The sequence below is a fragment of the Rhinatrema bivittatum genome, chromosome 12 (genome assembly GCF_901001135.1).
Source record: "Rhinatrema bivittatum chromosome 12, aRhiBiv1.1, whole genome shotgun sequence".
In the NCBI taxonomy this organism is placed as follows: domain Eukaryota; kingdom Metazoa; phylum Chordata; class Amphibia; order Gymnophiona; family Rhinatrematidae; genus Rhinatrema; species Rhinatrema bivittatum.
This window is the reverse complement of record NC_042626.1, coordinates 46226600-46245564: the sequence shown is the minus strand read 5'-3', so window position 1 is coordinate 46245564 and position 18965 is coordinate 46226600. Positions and strand designations below refer to the sequence as shown.

The window sequence follows — 18965 nt, the reverse complement described above, 5'->3', positions numbered from 1 at the left end:
GCGGGACGGGCTTCTTCCGCCACCAGTGGAATGGAGCCCGCTGGCGGCTGCATGGACTTTCTGATTCTTCTGCCGCTGGTGGGATGGGGTCCACTGGCAGCTACACGGGCCTCCTGCTTCTTCCACTGCCAGTGGGATCGGATCCACTGGCAGTAACATGGGCCTCTCCTTGCTCCCAACACCGCCCCCACCCCCTGAGCGTGCCACCCTGTGCAACTGCACAGTTTGCAAATGCGGTTGCGACAGGCTTGGGTATAGTATTCAGACACAGAAATCCTTCTGTTACCTTCAGAGCATTAAAGGGGAATTCCACACTTATTTAAAGGATCTGCTCTTCAAGTCCTCTCATAGATCCATAGAGGTCTGGACTATTTCCAGTTTTTGAGGCCCCTAGCCATATTAAAAATGTAAAATGACAACACTTTGAAAACACCAAAAAAAGTCAGACATAATTTAACAAATGCTTTTCTAGCCTTTTTATGTATAAATACAAAACTTATCAAATGGCCTTTCTGGTTCTCTCTGGATGGCGCCTGCTGCTCTTGTATATCCCAAGTAATTTATATGTTACACTAGTGTAATAAAGCCAACTGTCTGTGAAGACCAGATATGCATGGCCCAGTGTCAGTCCTCATAGTCAGCTTTCATTTTGTAAAGGCTGTTCTCTCACCCTTGCTGTGCAAGTGCGGAACAGTATGGACAATTTCACAAATACACTGTCTTTCTTTCCTTCCTTCTCAGGCCTTGTCCTATCAGACATCATAGAGAAATATTTTGTGTCACCCACTCTCTTCAGAGTCATCAGGCTTGCAAGAATTGGCCGTGTCCTTCGACTTATTAGAGGTGCAAAAGGAATCCGTACGCTGCTTTTTGCCCTGATGATGTCACTTCCTGCATTGTTCAACATTGGTCTCCTGCTTTTCCTAGTTATGTTCATCTATTCTATCTTTGGGATGTCCAATTTTGCATACGTGAAGAGAGAGTCAGGGATTGATGATATGTTCAACTTTGAAACATTTGGGAACAGCATCATCTGCTTGTTCCAAATCACCACCTCAGCTGGGTGGGATGGTCTCCTCAATCCCATCTTGAACAGTGGCCCTCCAGATTGTGACCCTCACTTTGAAAACCCCGGCACACATGTGAAGGGCAACTGTGGGAACCCCTCCATTGGCATAGTCTTCTTCTGCAGCTACATCATCGTCTCCTTCCTGATTGTAGTCAACATGTACATCGCCATCATCCTGGAAAATTTCAACGTGGCCACAGAGGAGAGCAGCGAGCCGCTTTGTGAGGATGATTTTGAAATGTTTTATGAAACCTGGGAGAAGTTTGATCCTGATGCTACACAGTTTGTTCAATATAGCCAGATGTCAGACTTTGTAGACACCTTACAAGAGCCTTTGAAAATCCCCAAACCCAATAAAATCAAATTGATCACCATGGACCTGCCAATGGTCATTGGGGATAAGATACATTGCCTGGATATTCTCTTTGCCCTGACAAAGAATGTTCTGGGGGACTCTGGGGAGATGGATGCCCTAAAGGCAACTATGGAGGAGAAATTCATGGCAGCCAATCCTTCCAAGGTTTCTTATGAGCCCATCACCACCACACTGAAACGAAAACAGGAGGAGGTATGTGCCATCAAAATCCAAAGAGCATTCCGAAGGCATCTGTTAAAGCGCTCTGTGAAACACGCCTCCTATGTTTACCGGCATAACCATGATGAAAAAGTGCCTGCTGAGGAGCCACCAGAAAAGGAAGGGATGATTGTAACCAGAATTGGTTCCGGTTTGGGGAAAACTGGGCCACGAGTGGCAACAGCTCCAACCCCAGACTCAGAGGCCAATGGTCTTCTCTCTAGCAGAAAGGGATGTGATGGCCATGGGTGTGACAAAGACTCTGATCCAAGGGAGGAATGTGACAAGGAGCATGCTGGCAGGAAGGCATGTGAAAAGGAGTGCAGCACTCAGAAATCATGTGGCAAGAAGCGTTTCTTCAGGGAGTCCTCTGTATAGTTTCAGTGGAAGAGTATGTTTACCTTTAATACTGACATCAGCGTACTTTCTCTGAGTGGAAGCACTGCAGCAGTATGGTATAGACACAAGCCATTTCAGGTTGCTGTGGGACATCTTGTGATGTATCATGAGGTATCAGGATATAGTGGATTGCCTTTCATGTGCACACTACCCATGATCCCCTTAAGAAGTATGCATACACCTGTATTCATCCAGAATCCATTTAATTGATCTCATTTGGTATTTTATTCAGTGATAGAAGTCTTTCAGTTTACTTTGCAGTTATCTCTGTCAGGGGTGGAAGAGAAGGCTGGTTTAACGCCAGTAGGGGTCAGTCTTTGGAGTAACACTTCATGAAGAAAACAGCAGGTATGGCTGCTATTTAAAAGTTATTACATGGTATGCATTGTAGGTCTATAGGCCACCGATCAACAAGTTTTATGCATCTATTCAACATACATGCAGACAAGACTAAAACGTTTGACTTACTGGAAGTGTTGCTACTTTGAGCAATGGACACAGATGGGCACTGATCAGGAGTGTGTACCGGTATGAATCTATTGTAGCTCTGTTAAATGGCGCCTCTGGTCAGTATCTTTTCCTATTTTCCAAAGTATTGGCCATTAACTGTTTTCCTCTCCACTCTTGGAAGAAAATCCCAGCTCTGGATCAGTCAATGCTTAAAAATGTCTAAGCCCAGAAAATGCTTTCCCTTCAAACGAGAGAGTGCAGACTTAAAAAACAACAACAACAAAAAACAAAGAAACCCTAACGAGAAAGTTCCCATATTTTGCTTGTGACCATTTCAGGGGAGCTTGTGGAGGATGAATTTCCTTTTACCCTTAAAAGGGTGTAAAATGGAAAATTGTGCAAACTGAAATAGTTTAACTAGAACCAACATAAACTTGTGTTGAGTTCTCTAGGTTTACAGATGACTTGACTTTGTTTCATATCCACTGGAGTTGGTTGCAAATGATCTGGAAGGACAGCAGCAAGGCAGGGGTAAGACTTCATAGAAAACCTGCAAGCGCATATGCATAGATGCATTGGGGTGGGTGTGGGAATGTTAAAATCAGGATTAGCTCAGCCTGTCCCTTATAACATTGAGCTAGCCATAACATGTCACAGGAGGGACATTTAAAAGGATGGGAGGCACAGCCTTCCATCTCCCGGCTCACGGTGGGTATTAAAAGAAATCAAGATCTCTACTTACGCCATAGCAGTGATCTCTCCAGACCCTATTTGTTACATAGACTGATGCTGTGTACCACAGAAAAGCTCTACACTAAACGTTAAATTTTGCACATAGGTAAGGCACTAATTGATGGCAGGCTGAGACAGTCCTGCTCATAAATCCAGTATCTGTAAGAAGAACAGGAATTACAAATGTATAGATGCAGCTGGGGATGGGGAGGGGTAAAACCAGGACTAGCTCAGCCTAACCCTGATGATCTGGGGCCATTGCTTTAAACACAGAAGCAATTTTTAGTTTGATGTATTGTCATTGACTCCTAATATGGCGATAAGGGAAAACAACTCACCCTTAAAGAGACATTAAGTGATAAAAATCGCTTTGTAAAATCAACCCTTTGAGTTAATCCTGCAAGAATGCTCCACTTTCTAGTTAGAATGGTTCTCCTTATGTACTTGGTGGAGGGGGGGGGGGGGTGGAGGGGAGAAGGTGTCAATAAAGCCATGCTGTGGCAAAGTATGCAGGTACTTTAGTAGCCACTTGCCTGTTAGGCAAAATGTAGAAAAAGAAACTACCCAGATAGCTTGATATCGGCCAAAAGGTAGATGGGGCATGAAAGTACCTGGGCACTTTGCACCTGCTCCTTATAGTGCTGGAGTTCCAGGGGAGAAGCAATGCAGGATTTATGGAAAACTCTATGCATATACCTTTCTCTCCCAATCCAAACGCCCCCCACACCCCAGAGACACCCCTACTTTTACAGTAACTAAAGACGGCTGCATTGTGAAATAGCACGACTATATTTAGCAGCTGTGCCCAGGGCAATTCACTCACCCAGGGATCTAATCACCTGACTCCTTGGTTAGGTGCCTAGATCCCTTTTGAAAACCATCCTCTTAACTACTGCACAGCAAAAAATAGATTACCAAGCTTTGGCTGTGCTTTGTCCTGCATTAATGTCATCCGACAATTAACCAACAGCAGCAACGAGTAGCTTCATACTGCATTTCCATGTTACAGTAAATGTGAAACAAAAATGTGAAGGTCTCACAAATCCCAGAGACAGGATTTGTGAGACCTTCAGCTGTATGGCCATAGTGCTAAATTTACATGGTGAAAAGTGACCCAATGCCAGGCACTAGGGCTCGATTCCAAAAGCTCCTGGCAATGGAACGAGAAAAACATATCAAGGAGCAGCCAACATAAGGCAAGTGTGCCAGGGCGCCATGGAAAATGTTTAAATTGCTAACGTCTTAAAAGTGGCACAGGCATACCGTCTGTGCAATTATGTCTTAAAGAGATTTGCATGTAGGAAGAAAGACCACACCTTTGGCTTTAGATTTTACTGAATAACAAGATGCAGCCAGAAACAAAGGCCTTTATCCTTCTGAGCATCTTATAATATCCTGACTGATGTTAATAAAGTAATTATTATTCTGTATATTGCACAGAGAACCTGCACCCACCTGTTCTTTAATGATGTGTGGAAATAGTCAGATAACAGAAAACACATCCTGAGCTTCAGACTGCATTTCCCACGTGAAGTGCCCAAATGTGTGAAAAAGAGAAACTAGGAAGAAGCGAGTCAGCTACTCTTCAGCAGCCAGGAGCAAGCATCACTTGCAGGGCTGGCACTTCCATTAGGTACCTAGTGCCAGACCTTGGGTGGGGGGACAGCAAAATCTTGCTGGCAGAGCCCATCCCACCTGTGGCCAAAGAGTAAGAGAAGAGGTCCTGGGGCCACTGGTGAAACCCATCCCCTGCCAGTAACCGAAGAGAAAGAAGAGGCCTGGGTCGAGCAGAATCCGTCCTGTCAGTGGCTGAAAAGAAAGAAGAAGCGCCTGGTGATCGGCAGAGCCTATCGCACTGGCACATGAACAGTAAAACGAAGCCTAGGCCTCTGCTAGCAGAGGCCCATCCCGCTGGTAGCCAAAAAGGAAGAAGAGGTTTTGTGGACATCGGCAGAGCCCATCCTGCCAGGAACTGAAGAGGAAGAAGAGGGGCCTCCGGGGCCTCTGGCAGCCAAAGAAGAAAAAGAGGGCCTGGGGTTTCCAGCGGAGCCCAACCCATCAGCGTCCAAAGAGGAAGAAGAGGACCCAGGGCCACTGGTGAAGCACATCTCGCTGGCAGCTGAAGAAAAAGAAGAGGTCTCGGGCGGCAGGTGGAGCCCATCCCGTAGGTAAATCTTGTGGGGCGGGGAAGGGGGGTGCACGAACAAAGGTTGCCTGGGACACTAATTACCCTTGCACTGGCCCCAAATACCTGCAGGGCTCTATGTGAACACGGTGATTTTTCTCAGTGCCCATCACCACCCTCCATTTCTAAATGTAGATCATCTTGTGCAACTCAATAAAACGAAAACTGCCAGGCCAGCCCAGGGGTGGTGGCTCAGCGGCAGCGCCGTGCTCCGAAATGCAGCGGGACCTGGGGTCCACACCTGACTCAGATCTTCTGTTCCCCAGGTCAGCCGGGGCTACTGCGGAGGCAGCGCTCAAAGCCCCCCGTGTGGGGGAAAGGGGTTGGGGGTCTGGAAGGTTCAAAAATCATCACAGAATGGAAATGCCTAGTGGCCCAAAAATGCAGGGATTCTGAAAGGAGCCCTGACGTCCAGCCCTCAGGGGAGGGGGGAGGGTATATAAAATCAGAAAGAAAGTGCAGTTGCTTACCTGTAACAGGTGTTCTCCTAGGACAGCAGGATGTTAGTCCTCAAGTGTGGGTGACATCATCCGATGGCGTCCGGCACAAGCTATCCGTGCGTCCACGCGAGGTCCCCCTTCAGTCTCGTAACATAGCAAAAAATATGAGCGAGAAAAATAACACAACAAACCGAAGGTGACCCTAACATTGTGGGGAGGCAGGCCGGATTCCTGAGGACTAACATCCTGCTGTCCTAGGAGAACACCTGTTACAGGTAAGCAGCTGCACTTTCTCCTAGGACAAGCAGGATGGTAGTCCTCATATGTGCCCCATTCGACCAAAGAGACCCACAGTAGCCGAACAAGGTGCCAACGGGCACAACACAACTGCGGTGCTGTGGGGAAACAGGGGCAGTCTGGTCCCACAGAGAGCACGATGCAAGACAGTTGGGTTCAGGATTGGAATAGGTTGCGTAGGTCAGACTGGCCAAAAGCGCTGTCCTGGTGACTATCCCTGTCAAGGCAGTAGTGAGCCGCAAACGTGTTCAGAGAACTCCAGGGTGCGGCCCTGCAAATTTCAGCGACAGGGACCACACGCAGATGGGCCACTGACGCCACTATAGCCTACACAGTGTGAGCTTTCACCCTGCCAGCCAGCTGAAGGCCTGCCTGCTCGTAGCAGAAGGCGATGCAATCCGCTAGCCAGTTGGACAAGGTTTGTTTCCCCACTGCTGATCCCAGTCTATTGGGATCAAAAGACACAAAGAGCTGGGTGGACTGTCTATGGGTCACTGTACAATCCAAGTAGAAAGCGAGTGCCTGCTTGCAGACCAGGGTGTGGAGAGCACATTCCCCCATGTGGGAATGAGGCTGTGGGAAGAACGTGGGAAGGATGATTGACTGGTTGATGTAGAAAGCAGTCACCACCTTAGGCAGAAATTTTGGATGTGTACGCAGCACCACACGATCATGGAAGAATTTTGTGTAGGAAGAGTACGTGACCAGGGCTTGAATCTCACTGACCCTGCGAGCGGAAGTGATCGCCAACAGGAACATGACTTTCCAGGTGAGGAACCTCAGGTCACAGGACTTGAGAGGCTCAAATGGATGCCGCATGAGCCTTGCCAGGACAATGTTGAGATCCCACAGGGTAGCTGGAGGCCTAAGCGGGGGCTTCAACTGAACGAGGCCTCACATAAAGCGCCTGACAAGAAGCTGGACCAAAACGGGCGCACCAGCAACACCTTGATGGTAGGTGCTGAGTGCGCTGAAGTGCACGCGGACCGAGTTGGTTTGGAGGCCAGACTCGGACACATGCCAGAGGTAATCCAGCAGGCAGGGTAATGGACAGGAGAAAGGGTCCAGTCCGCTTCCACTTCGAGCTGTAAGATTTCCTGGTGGAAGGTTTCCGAGACTCAATCAAGACCCTGGACACATCATCCAAGAGCTTCAAAGGCTGGAGGATCATGCGCTCAACATCCACGCTGTGAGGGCCAGGGCCTGGAGGTTCGGGTGGCACAGGGTGCCCTGGTTCTGCGATTTGAGGTCGGGAGCCATCTCCAGTGGGACAGATGCGCTCACTGACAGGTCCTGGAGAAGAGGAAATCACACCTGCCTTGGCCAAGAGGGTGCCATTAGGATTATGGTTCCCCCCCACCCCCCATCCTCTTGTAGTTTCATCAGAGTTCTCGAGAGGAACAGAATAGGGGGGTACGCGTACAGGAGACCCTGCTCCCAATGAATGGAGAAGGCATCGCAGGCCAGATGGCCCTTCCCTGGAATCAGGGAGCAGAATCTGCTCACCTTGTAATTGCAGGGAGAAGCGAACAAGTCCATGTCCGGCGTACCCCAGCAGCGAAACAAGTCTGCCACCACCGCAGGGTTCAGGGACCACTCGTGTGGCTGGATCGACTGAGGTGGTCCGCCAGAGTGTTTAGGTGACCCGGCAGGTAGGTGGCCCATAGGTACATCCCTCTGGAACGGGCCCAATCCCAGACCTGCATTGCCTTTCTGGAAGAGGAGGAATGAGCCTGTGCCACCCTACTTTTTGATGAACCACATCGCCACTGGTTGTCCGTTCTGATGAGGATAACCCTGGAGGATAGCCTGTCCTGGAAGGCCCACAAGGCGTACTGGATCGCCCAAAGTTCCATTAAGTTTATCTGGCAGCGAATTTCAGCCACCATCCAGAGGCCCTGAGTATGCAGGCCATCCGTGTGGGCCCCCCACCCTTGGGACGAGGCATCGGTAGTGAGGGAAATATGAGGCAGCGCAGGTTGAAAAGGGAGCCCACTCTCCAAATTGGGGAAGGCTTCCCACCAGGTCAGGGAGAAGCGGAGGAGGTCCATGACTATAACCGGAGCCTCTAGATCCTGGGATGCCTGCCGCCACTGGGACTGCAAGGCCCACTGAGGGTTCCTCTTGCAGAGGCAGGCCAAGGGGGTCACGTGGACCGAGGTCACCATGTGGCCCAGCAGGCGGAGCAGCAGACGGGCCGGCACCTTAGTTCTGTAGCGAATGAGGGTGGCCAGCGAGGAGAGGGCAATTGCCCAATCCTTGGGCAGGAAAGCCAATAAAGTCTAGCCATGGAGATGGACAGAGATGTGACTTGGGGAAGTTGACAAATCCCAACATCTGCAAGGTCTGAACTGTCAGGGCCAGTGCTTTCAAGGCCCCGGAGTGGGAGTTGCTCCAGATCAGCCAATCGTCCAGGTATGGAAAGACATGGACCGAGCAACGCCTGAGGTAGGCAGCCACCACCACCAGGCATTTTGTGAAGAAGCGTGGAGCTGATGTCAGCCCAAAGGGCAGCACTTTGTACTGAAAATGTGCCGCCCCCACAAAGAAAGCGGAGGTACTTTGTGTGGTTGAGGACAATTGTAATATGGGTGTATGCCTCCTTTAAATCGAGTGAGCAGAGCCAATCTCCTCTTCGGAAGAGTGGGATCAGTGTGCCCAGAGAGACCATTTTGAATTTCTCTCTTTCAAGAAACTGGTTTAACGCCCTGAGGTCGAGAATGGGGCACATGCCGCCATTCCTCTTTGGAATGAGGAAGTACCTCGAGTAGAAGCCATGGCCCCGTTGCTCATGGGGGACTGGTTCCACTGCGCACGCCGCTAAGAGGGCGAAGAGTTCCGATTGAAAGATGACCTGATGGCGGGCGAACCCCACAATGGACATGGGGGAGTGGTCTCTGGGAGCCTGCTGAAAATCACGCGGTAACCGTGGTGGACAATGGAAAGAACCCAACGGTTTGAAGTGATCACTTCCCAACGGCAGGCGAAGCAAAGGAGCTTGCCACTGACCTGGGGATCAACCGCCAAGGGAACCAGCTTTTGGCTCGTGCCCCCTAGCCACCAGTCAAAAGCCTGTGGAAGGGGCCTGCTGGGGGGCTGGTTGGTTCCTTGGAACCCGCTGCTGTTGGCCACGACCTCTGGGACTGGTCCAAGGTGGGTGGGCAAGGTGGCTGGAGGATAGTATCTCCTCGGTTGGTAAAAGGGCTTGCGAGAGCCCAGCCTGGAGGACTTCCTGGCAGAGGAAGGACCTTCAGAGGGGCTGGTGGAGAGTTGCTGAAGAGTATCATGCTGATCTTTCAGCTGTGCCATAACCTCTTACCTTATCCCCAAACAGGTTCTCGCCTGTACAGGGGAGATCCGCAAGCCTGTCGGAGTCCTGAGGCCCAGGGCCAAGCCAGCCGTCTGGCGCTGACACCCCCAGTGGCTAGGCAGAATGCAGTCTCGAACACGTCGTAGGTAGACCTCACCTCGTGCCTTCCCGCCTCAAGGCCCAGCATGGCAATGGCTGCAAGAGACTACTGCTGTTGCTGGGGGAGGCCCTCCACAAGTTATGAACCTGTTTCCACAGATTGCGGTTGTGTTGGGTCATGTATAGCTGGTAGGCCGCAATGCGGGCCACCAGCATAGCCTCCTGGATCATTTTCCTTCCTATGCCATCAAGCTCCCTGTGTTTGCGCCCCAGAGGGGCTGAAGCATGTATCCACAAGCGTCTGGCCTTTTTAAGTGCAGACTCCACAACCGCCGACTGGTGGGGGAGATGCCGCCATTCAAAGCCCACAGCCTGTTGCACCAGATAGGTTGCATCGGCCTTCCTGTTAACCGGGGACGCCGACACCGGGTGTTCCCACATACAGAGGAGGAGCTCCTTAAAGATGTTGTGGACCAGCACCACCACGATCTCCTTGGGAGCATCGATGAAGTAGAAGACCTCCAGCATCTTGTGACAGGTATCCTCCTCAGACAGGAGTTGGAAGGGGATGGCCTCTGCCTTGGCCTTATAAAGCTGGCAAACAACAGGTCTTCAGGCGGAGACCGACGCCGTTCTTCCGGAGGGGAAAGCTCTGAGAGGGGGTCATTGGAGAACTCAGAGGATGAGTCTGAGGAGTCATCACCCCACGGGTCATAAGGACCCTCCTCCTTGCTCGGGCCCAGATGCCGAGGGCTGGGAGGGGCAGTGGGCCTGGGCCCCAAGGGCACCGATGGCCGCAGGGGCTCCAGTGGCATCAATGGAAACCCCGGCATCGAGGGGAGCATCGGCCGCAGTATGCCAGGAGGAACCGGTGGTGGCCACTGATGCCACTCCGGGACAGGAACCGTGGCGAGATGGTGACCGGTGTTGATGCTTTCTGGATTTCCGGCGCTCGGTCAGGTCTTTCCCCAGCGCTGAGGATGAAGAAGACCCCAAGGTTAGCAGGAGAGGGAGACAACTGAGGATTGATCCCCCTCTCCCCTATCCTTAGGGGTACTGGATAGCGGGACCGCCAGGGGCAGAGAAGGAGACGGTTCCCCACAATCCTTGGGTGTCGAGGATACCAAAGCCAAAGTAGAGGGTTTAGGAGATCCGAAGAGCTTCTCCATTTTGTCCAGGCACGCTCAATGCCCTTTATGGGTCATTTGATCACACAAATGACACCCCTGGACATCATGTGAGGCCCCCAGGCAGAAGATATACACCTCATGCGGATCCGGATGGACATGGACCACAGGCACTGGGGGCACCATTGAAAACCTGACAATGCCATTGAAAAAAGAGGCCAGCGCGCGGTCGATGACCAACGGGCACCAGGGTGCAGAAGTCAGGAATCGATCGCGAAGAACGAAAGCAAAACAAGGGCACCTACCGAACAGAGGAACCGAATGCGAAGGGGGACGCGATGCAGAAAAACCCTTGAAAAAGTTTGAAAACAGTTTCAAGGAGTTGGAGCTCCACCACTGCGAGGCTACTGCACCGCGGAAAAGAAGAGACTGAAGGGGGACCTCGAGTGGATGCGCAGATAGCGGCATGATGGGCATGTTCAGTCTGCCAGTCAAAGTTTCTAAAAACTTTGACAAAAGTTTTCCGTGCCGGGCTCCATCGGATGATGTCACTCACATGTGAGGATTACCATCCTGCTTGTCCCAGGAGAAAATAAAAATCACTGTGGTAGTTGAGAATGAAGGCTCCTGGCACTAAATCCCAGCACTGAGCTGGACGCCCAGAAACAGCAGGAAGAAAACCACAAGGAAAAGAGAAGAAAACATTTCTGCTGTGTCTAATACATGGTTAAGGCAAGCTGTACCAGTCCATCACTGTCTGTTCTACGATGTCTATCACAACTCAGGTGCTGAAAGGTAATAAAGACCGTCCCTTACAGGTGACTGCTGGTAGGTGGGATCCTGCTGCTGAGGGGGAAGCAACCTATTTCCAGGAGAACCTCTGGGAGCTTCCATGGACGCTCTTTCTATAGGATGGGAAAGCAGGGTTTCTGACTTATGGGTGAACAGCGCCCTCATGTGCACCATGAGGGAAACACAGTTGTTAAGTGAGACATGGAGGGGAAAGGGGGTGCTCGCAGCAAAGAGCAGCTGGAGGACATCACTGCTGCTGTGTGACCCTGCTGACCAAGCCCAAGGAGCTGTGGGTGGCTGGGAGTGCCAGTGATTTGCTGGGCTGAACCTGTCATGCAGGGAAACATCCATGGTTGCTCTGTATTTCCAGCTCAGTCGGAACCAGGGCTGGTGCCAGAAGCCTTCATTTGCAACTATGTAGGATTTTATTCCATATTTTATATTTTCCTCCTCTTCCCCCCCCCCCCCCTCAACATACCCAATCTGATCGTTACAGTGACAGTCCTGGGCTGGGGCCCACACACCAGTCCTTCTTATGAAACCTGCGATCACAGGCCCTGAATCCCCCCTTAAACAATGAACCATGACTCCCTTCCCCTCAAGGGGTCTCCGAACACTGCCTCCCCACCATTGAGAACCCCAGCCAACCCCAAAGAGTGGAGGACCCCCACTTGGAGATGGAACTAGGGTCCTTCCCTCCAGCAGTGCACAGCACGGCCACTGAGTCACCCGCTGGGCCCCTCTTTATAGTATTCACCAAGCTCCTGTAAACAGGAGACGATAAGACAACCAGCGCTAGTTTAGTTCAGCTAATGGTGACCCTGATTTAGGGAAGTGCAGTACAGGTAGAAAGAGTATACCTAATTAGATTCTGAGAAGTAAAAAAAAAACAATGTAGAAGAGGGAATTGAACAAAAATAAAAATAAAAGTAGTTAATGGACCTCATTCAGAGTTTAATAAAAACAGAAAATAATTTTGTCCGTCGATAATTTCTCTTTCTGCTTGTCTGTGGCTGGAGTGAAATATCCCCATTTTAATGCCTGAATTAAAAGCTCTAAACACCACAGATTTTCTTGGTGCTGCCTTTTCCTGAGTTACCTATCTTACAGTACACAATATTTCATAACTGACATGACTCACCGAACCCATAAATATCTATACTCTGTGCCACATGCAACACCACTCACATCGCCTGTTAACCGATGGCTTTACACTCCAGGTACAGCTCCACTGTGCATTTATTTTATATATTTATTTACAAATATTTCTATACTGCTGTATACCTGCAGAAACCGGTTACAAGGCCTGTGAATATATACAAAAAGATGAATAATAATAAATAAAAAGTCCTTAAAACACCACTTAACTTGCAGCTTGATTTAGAATAAGCTCGATGCTTGTTCTTTTTAATGTCCTACGTATCGTGCAGTCACTCTGCCAAGCCACGAAGCCAGAGGGGATCTGGACTGGAAGCTTTTCAGAAGCCACAACCCCCCCCCCATTTCTAAATCTCTGGAGAGAGAGAGAAACCGATAAGATTTTTGAGTTGGGGGAACCGAGGTGGGTTCAAGGAGGGAGGGTCTGCGCATCCCATCTGTTTACCGAGCTTGCACGGGGTGGGTTCAAGGAGGGAGGGTCTGCGCATCCCATCTGTTTACCGAGCTTGCACGGGCTATGAAATGTGCAGCAAAGATTCCATGATGCATGATTCCATGGAGAGAGATCTATCTGCAATTCTGCGCTGTACGTTTTATATTCAGACCTACATCTGAGGTTGCTGCTTGCAGGATTCTACCCTCCACTGTTGCTGGTTCCTGCCCTTTATGTTAACTTCGTTTATGAAGTTTTTAATAGTGGTTAGAGAAATGCTCTAGCCAACATTTAGGATCAGATTTAAGAATAAGAGAAAAAAGGGCAGAGTCTGCAAGTCAGGTTTGTTTGTCTGAGGTTGAACTAGCACATATTTTTTTGTTCAGGGAGTTGATTTCCTGAAATTTCTAGAAGGCAAAAAAATTCCACAGAAAAGAACCATGCAAGAAAAAAATCTTGTGCAGAATGCACTGAGGGATTTTTGCAGGCTTTTTTGCACTTTTGAGAGCCTAATTTTGCTTGATCCTTAAATCTTGCACTTGGGTTGGTCTGCAGTCTATCCTCTGGTAGCCAGGGTTTGAGGCTGTTTTAATGAGGATCCAGTCCCTCTCTCTAACCCCTGCCTACCTGCCACTACTCCTTTCTCTCTCCACCTTGTTCTATTAAACGACAAACTAGGAAACACTAAAAACCAGCACTTCCTGAAGCTCTATTTGATGATTTCAACAGGTAAAAACCGTCTTTATAATGCAGCTGGACAATTCCACTTTCATCAAATGCAGGATTATGGAAGGGAGAAGTTATCGCCAGCAGGGATGGTCCCTAAGAAAGCTCACACTGGTGGCTGAGCTCTGGTTATGCATACACCACAGGAGCAAAGGTGGAGTGAGCAGAGCTCTGAGATGTTATTCCAGCTGTATTCCTTGATGTGCTGGAGATCCCGTATGGGAAATCTCCCTTCTCCCTTTGCCCCTTATTTGGACTCTCTCTTACTCCCCCCCCCCCTCCCCGAGTTGTGAACTGGCTCCAGATTTACAAGGCAGACTGATCCATTCTGGGTTTTACCCAACTGCATGCAGGGATTTGTTGTCTTGCTTTTTGTAGGGACTGCAATAGGGAAGACAGATCTACAAGTCCCTGCATGCAAGGGGGGGGGGAAACCAGGACTGGATCAATGTGTCCTGAATATCTGGAGCCAGTTAACAACCCTACGTTGCTAACCTGCCTCCATGTCATCATGAGGTAATGGTCCAGTCCTTGTTTTATAATTCTCACCCTCAGCACATTTTGCAGGGAAATAAAAACTGGACTACTTTGGGATGCCAAATTAAAAAAAACAGGACTGAGCTTGCATCCCATAAGACAGAGAGGTAAGCTAAAAACACAGGCTGGCTATTTTGCATCCTATTATAAAGTCCACAAAACAAATCCTCTCTCCTAGAATCTTCCATAATATCGCAGTAGACCCTTTATACTGAGAGCAAGCTGCTGACATTTTATTCTGTACATACTGTATCTAGAGTTTTATACCAGAAAGCCAGATAACCAAGAGATATGGCTTCTCTGCCTGATCTATATGTAAATCTGCTGCTTCTCTGGATATTTATTTGAACTCTTACAATAAAGAGTTTGTGCTATGAGCAGTGCTTTAAACACAAAAACAGTTGTACAAAATACATTGCTCATATTTTGCCCTGCGCAGAGAGAATTGCTGCATTTTATGTTCTCTAAGGCCATCACCGCTTACCTTGGCTGCAGTGTTAGAAATCCACCAAAGAATTTCTTTCAGTGAATGATACTGTAGCTGCTAATCTTTGTACATTTCTTAAAAATAAACAACTGTGCATTCTGAATGAAAAGATTGTGATGGGTGTCTATTTATTGTGCACCAGGTCTGTATTCGAACAGCTGAAGGACTAGTGCTTAGTGGTTTCTATATTGCCAAGCAGAAAACCTGGGTTCTACTCTTCTGAATTGCCTCTTCACTTATGTCTTCCTTTGTGGCTCTCATCAGTGCTGCTGAGGACACGATCAGGGTAACTAGGGAGGAGCGAGAGCTAAGAAGTTACTGTGGTACCGACTTATTTATGGATTGGGGTAGGAGAAGGGCATGAGGGCAAAAAAAAAATGGAAAAATACAGGTGAGCATCCATAGTAATCTGATGAGAGCCAGATGGAAAGACATAAGGAGAGATGTTATGCATTATGGCTGCCTGATGAGAGCAGAGTGAAAAGAATCTGTGCATGATGGTTTCTTGATAAGAACCAGATGGGAAGGAGTAGGGAGAGAGGTAGTATGATGAATCAGTGATGACAGCCACATGAGAAGACAACATATGTAAAGAGGCCATGCATGATGAGCCCCTGCTGAGACAGTGTCAGCCATAGAAATCTGCGAAAGAACAAACCAGGGGAGATCTGCTAAGAAATGAGATAAAAAAAAAAAAAGATAAAGAGGAGGGAATGGGAAACTAAAGGCGAGAACTGGAAAAAGACACAAAGGAGAAAGGTGAGGGAGAACAGGAGAGTAGAGCGAGACAACAGCAGTGGATAAAGAATCAGAACCTCAGAAACCAGAAGGAAAGGGCATAGGAGAGACTGGGGTATGGGCACAGATAGTCACGGAGACAGGAGGGCAAGCTACCTGAAGATCAGAAAACCTAGAGCTGTTGCTGGTTAGAGGTTCAGATGTGCTGTGCACAAGCGTCCCTGTATGCAGATGATATGCTCTTGCTCTTGTCAGATCTCAGGTCCTGTGCTCTAGAGTTATTTATTTATTTATTTAAATCTTTTCTATACCGTCATTAAGGTGGGTACCATCACAACGGTTTACGGTAAGGCACAAAAAGTAATTTTATTAAAATCTAACAGTTTTTACACAGGTGCCATTAGGTTCAGTAACATAGTTTTTAATCAATGCTAGTTGTTAAATGAGTGTGATGACTATTGTGTCCAGGTCAATTCTATAGCAGTTTTGAGTCTGGGACGCATTCTATAGATTTAACTTATCCTTTAGTGATGAATTCTATTAAAACATACACCCTTAGTGATTCCTGTTTGTGTGGGTGTTTTGTTTCTCGCACTTCCCTGGTTTGAACCTTGCAATTCCCTGGAATCTATTCTCCCTTCTCTTTTTGAAAGGCTTGTTTAAATAGCCAAGTTATTGGATATGTTGCAGTTATGTAGAACCTAAGGTTAATATTCCTTGAGAACTATCTGATGTTGAAGTGATGCAAGATGAGTTTACATATTTGGGTATCAAAACTGTTTCTAAAGTTGAGGATCTCTTTAAATAAAATTTTGTTTATGTCACAGAGAAGATTAAAAGTGATCTAGAGTGGATAGGTCCTTACGTGCCATGGGCAGGAAGAAAAAAAAATGGCCCAGATGAATACAGGGTATGGAACAGTTTCCTTATGAAGAAAGGCTAAACAGGTTAGGGCTCTTCACTTTGAAGAAGAAGATGACTAGGATGGGATAGAAGAGATGTTAATAAAAACATGAGTGATGTGGAACAAGCTCATAGGCAATGGCTGTTTATCCTTTCCAACAGTGGTAGGCCTAGGGTACACTCTGTGAAACTAACTGGCAGCAGATTTATGACAAATTTAAGAAACATTTTTATTTTAAATATCAATAAATTTCCCAACTAATACATTCAAGTATACGTTCAGATCTATAGCATATTGCAAAAAAAGAAAAAAATAAATTAAAAACATTGCACCATCATGATCACTCTGGACCTGAAAGAGAAAGTAAAGTGGGAGATCCAAGAAAGAAGTAGGAGGCAATATTAACAGAATTCCATTTCAAATCAGAAAAAACCACTATAAAAGGCAAGTGCATTCAAAGATTATATACTGTACAATAATAATGTACCACAGGGCTTTTACAAAACATAGAGACAGTCAACCAGACCCCATTTGGACTACAACTCTTCCCAAATTAGCTTTAGCATCCAGAAATTCCTTTAATTGATTTGGTTCATACAATATGCATGGATTCGCTTCATATTTTATAACATATTTACAAAGAGATTAAAGCAGAAAGTATACAAATAAGCCGTGGAATTTGCTGCCAGAAGATGTGCTCAAGACCAATAGGGGCCGGTAATTAATACTTTAAATAAATAAATAAAAATACAGAGCTGGATTTCAAAAATAGTACTAAGGACAAGTTTCTGGAGGGCAGGTTCATCAGCAAGAACTAGACAAGCAGATGTGGGTATCATCACCAGGTACTTCTAGGAAAAGCGAATGGATCTCCTCATTTTGGATCTGCTTGGGTACTGGTAAGTGACCTGAATTGGCCTCCAGAGTCAGGATGCTGAGCTTAATACACCATTGTTCTGATTCAGCATTGCACTTCCTCTGATCTCAATATATTGCTGAATTGTTATATTTATTTTACCATGTCCCCCATTCAGTTTCTGCTAAAATTCGGCATTGATAGTTGCATATTGAGTTTTATGTGCAATAAGATGTTGCCCAGGATGGGATTCATGACTCTGGCTTTCTAAGATATACAGAGTGATTTCTTTTCCTAATTTGCAGCTTTATTATTAGACAGATAGGATATGTTTAATGGCATGGGTAGGATTGGATTCATAAACTGAGTCTCCCCACTAAAATGGATAGCCTCATCTTATGAAGTCTGAGGTGAGAGAAGAATGGAGTAAATTTCTCTCACCTAGTCTAGCTGAGTACCTTCACGGAGTAGCCTCATTGTAGAACATTTGGACTAACTCTCAACCAGGTGAACACTACTCTTAAAATATGAAAGAAAAAAAAAGTAAAATGCATACTGACTGCATGACACTAAGACAGAAAGGTGCCCACCCTTAGCTTCAGTACTGATGGTGGCAGCGATAGTGCAGATTCTTCAGGTGAAGATAACTCTAGTACAGCTATAGACTATGATGATTTTGTTCATGATCCATTGTAAAGTTGACAGACCTCATACTTTAATGAGAAATTTAAGAGGAAGAGATACAGTTATGTGGGTCCCTGAAGACAAAAAGGAGATAATGTACTTCTGTTTTTGTGTCACAAATCCTATGAATACATCAGGAAAATTTACAAGAGCATGCATCATTAGTAGAAAATTTGAGAGACAGATTATACTCAGTATATTCTGGTGTACAAGTGATTTTCAGTTCTGTCAAGGTATATACAAAATTAAGAATAAACACAAAGGGGCGGATTTTAAATGCCCTGCGTGCGTAAATCCAGCCGGATTTACGCGCGCAGGGCTCTGGCGCGCCTATTTTGCATAGGCCGCCGGCGCGCGCAGAGCCCCAGGACGCACGTAAGTCCTGGGGCTTTCTAAAAGGGGCGGGGAGGGGGCATGTCGGGGGTGTTCCCGAAACGACGCAGCGTTTCGGGGGCGGGCCCGGGGGCGTGGTCGAGGCCTCCGGACCAGCCCCCGGGTTGGGTGATGGCGCGCCAGCAGCCCCCTGGTGCACGCAGATTTATGTCTGCTTTTAGCAGGCGTAAATCTGCCAACAAAGGTAAGGGGAGGGTTTAGATAGGGCCGGGGGGGGGGGGTTAGGTAGGGGAAGGGAGGGGAAGGTGGGGGGAGGGCAAAGGAAATTTTCCTCCGAGGCCGCTCCAAAATCAGAGCGGCCTCGGAGGAAACAGGCAGCGCGCGCTGGGCTCGGCGCGCGCAGGTTGCACAAATGTGCACCCCCTTGCGCGCGCCAATCCCGGATTTTATAAGATACGCGCGGCTACATGCGTATCTTATAAAATCCAGCGTACTTTTGTTCGCGCCTGGTGCGTGAACAAAAGTACGCGATCGCGCAATTTTTTAAAATCTACCCCAAAGGGTTCACAGTTACAAAATGGCAAGTGAATATCAATAAGACTGACATGTACCTGATGGTCTTTAAATCTTGAAAA

General features: G+C 47.7%; 1 protein-coding gene across 2 annotated transcripts in view; it reads left to right on the top strand.

The window, feature by feature from the left end:
* The window catches only part of SCN4A (sodium voltage-gated channel alpha subunit 4), a 176224-nt gene extending 161822 nt beyond the window's left edge, over positions 1 to 14402 (top strand). For both annotated transcript variants that reach the window (XM_029572321.1, XM_029572322.1), the window contains exon 26: positions 742 to 14402. In XM_029572321.1, coding sequence (XP_029428181.1) covers positions 742 to 2021 — 1280 coding nt within the window. In that variant the 3' untranslated portion in view covers positions 2022 to 14402. The remainder of the gene's footprint in view (positions 1 to 741) is intronic.
* The last annotated feature ends 4563 nt before the right edge of the window (positions 14403 to 18965 follow it).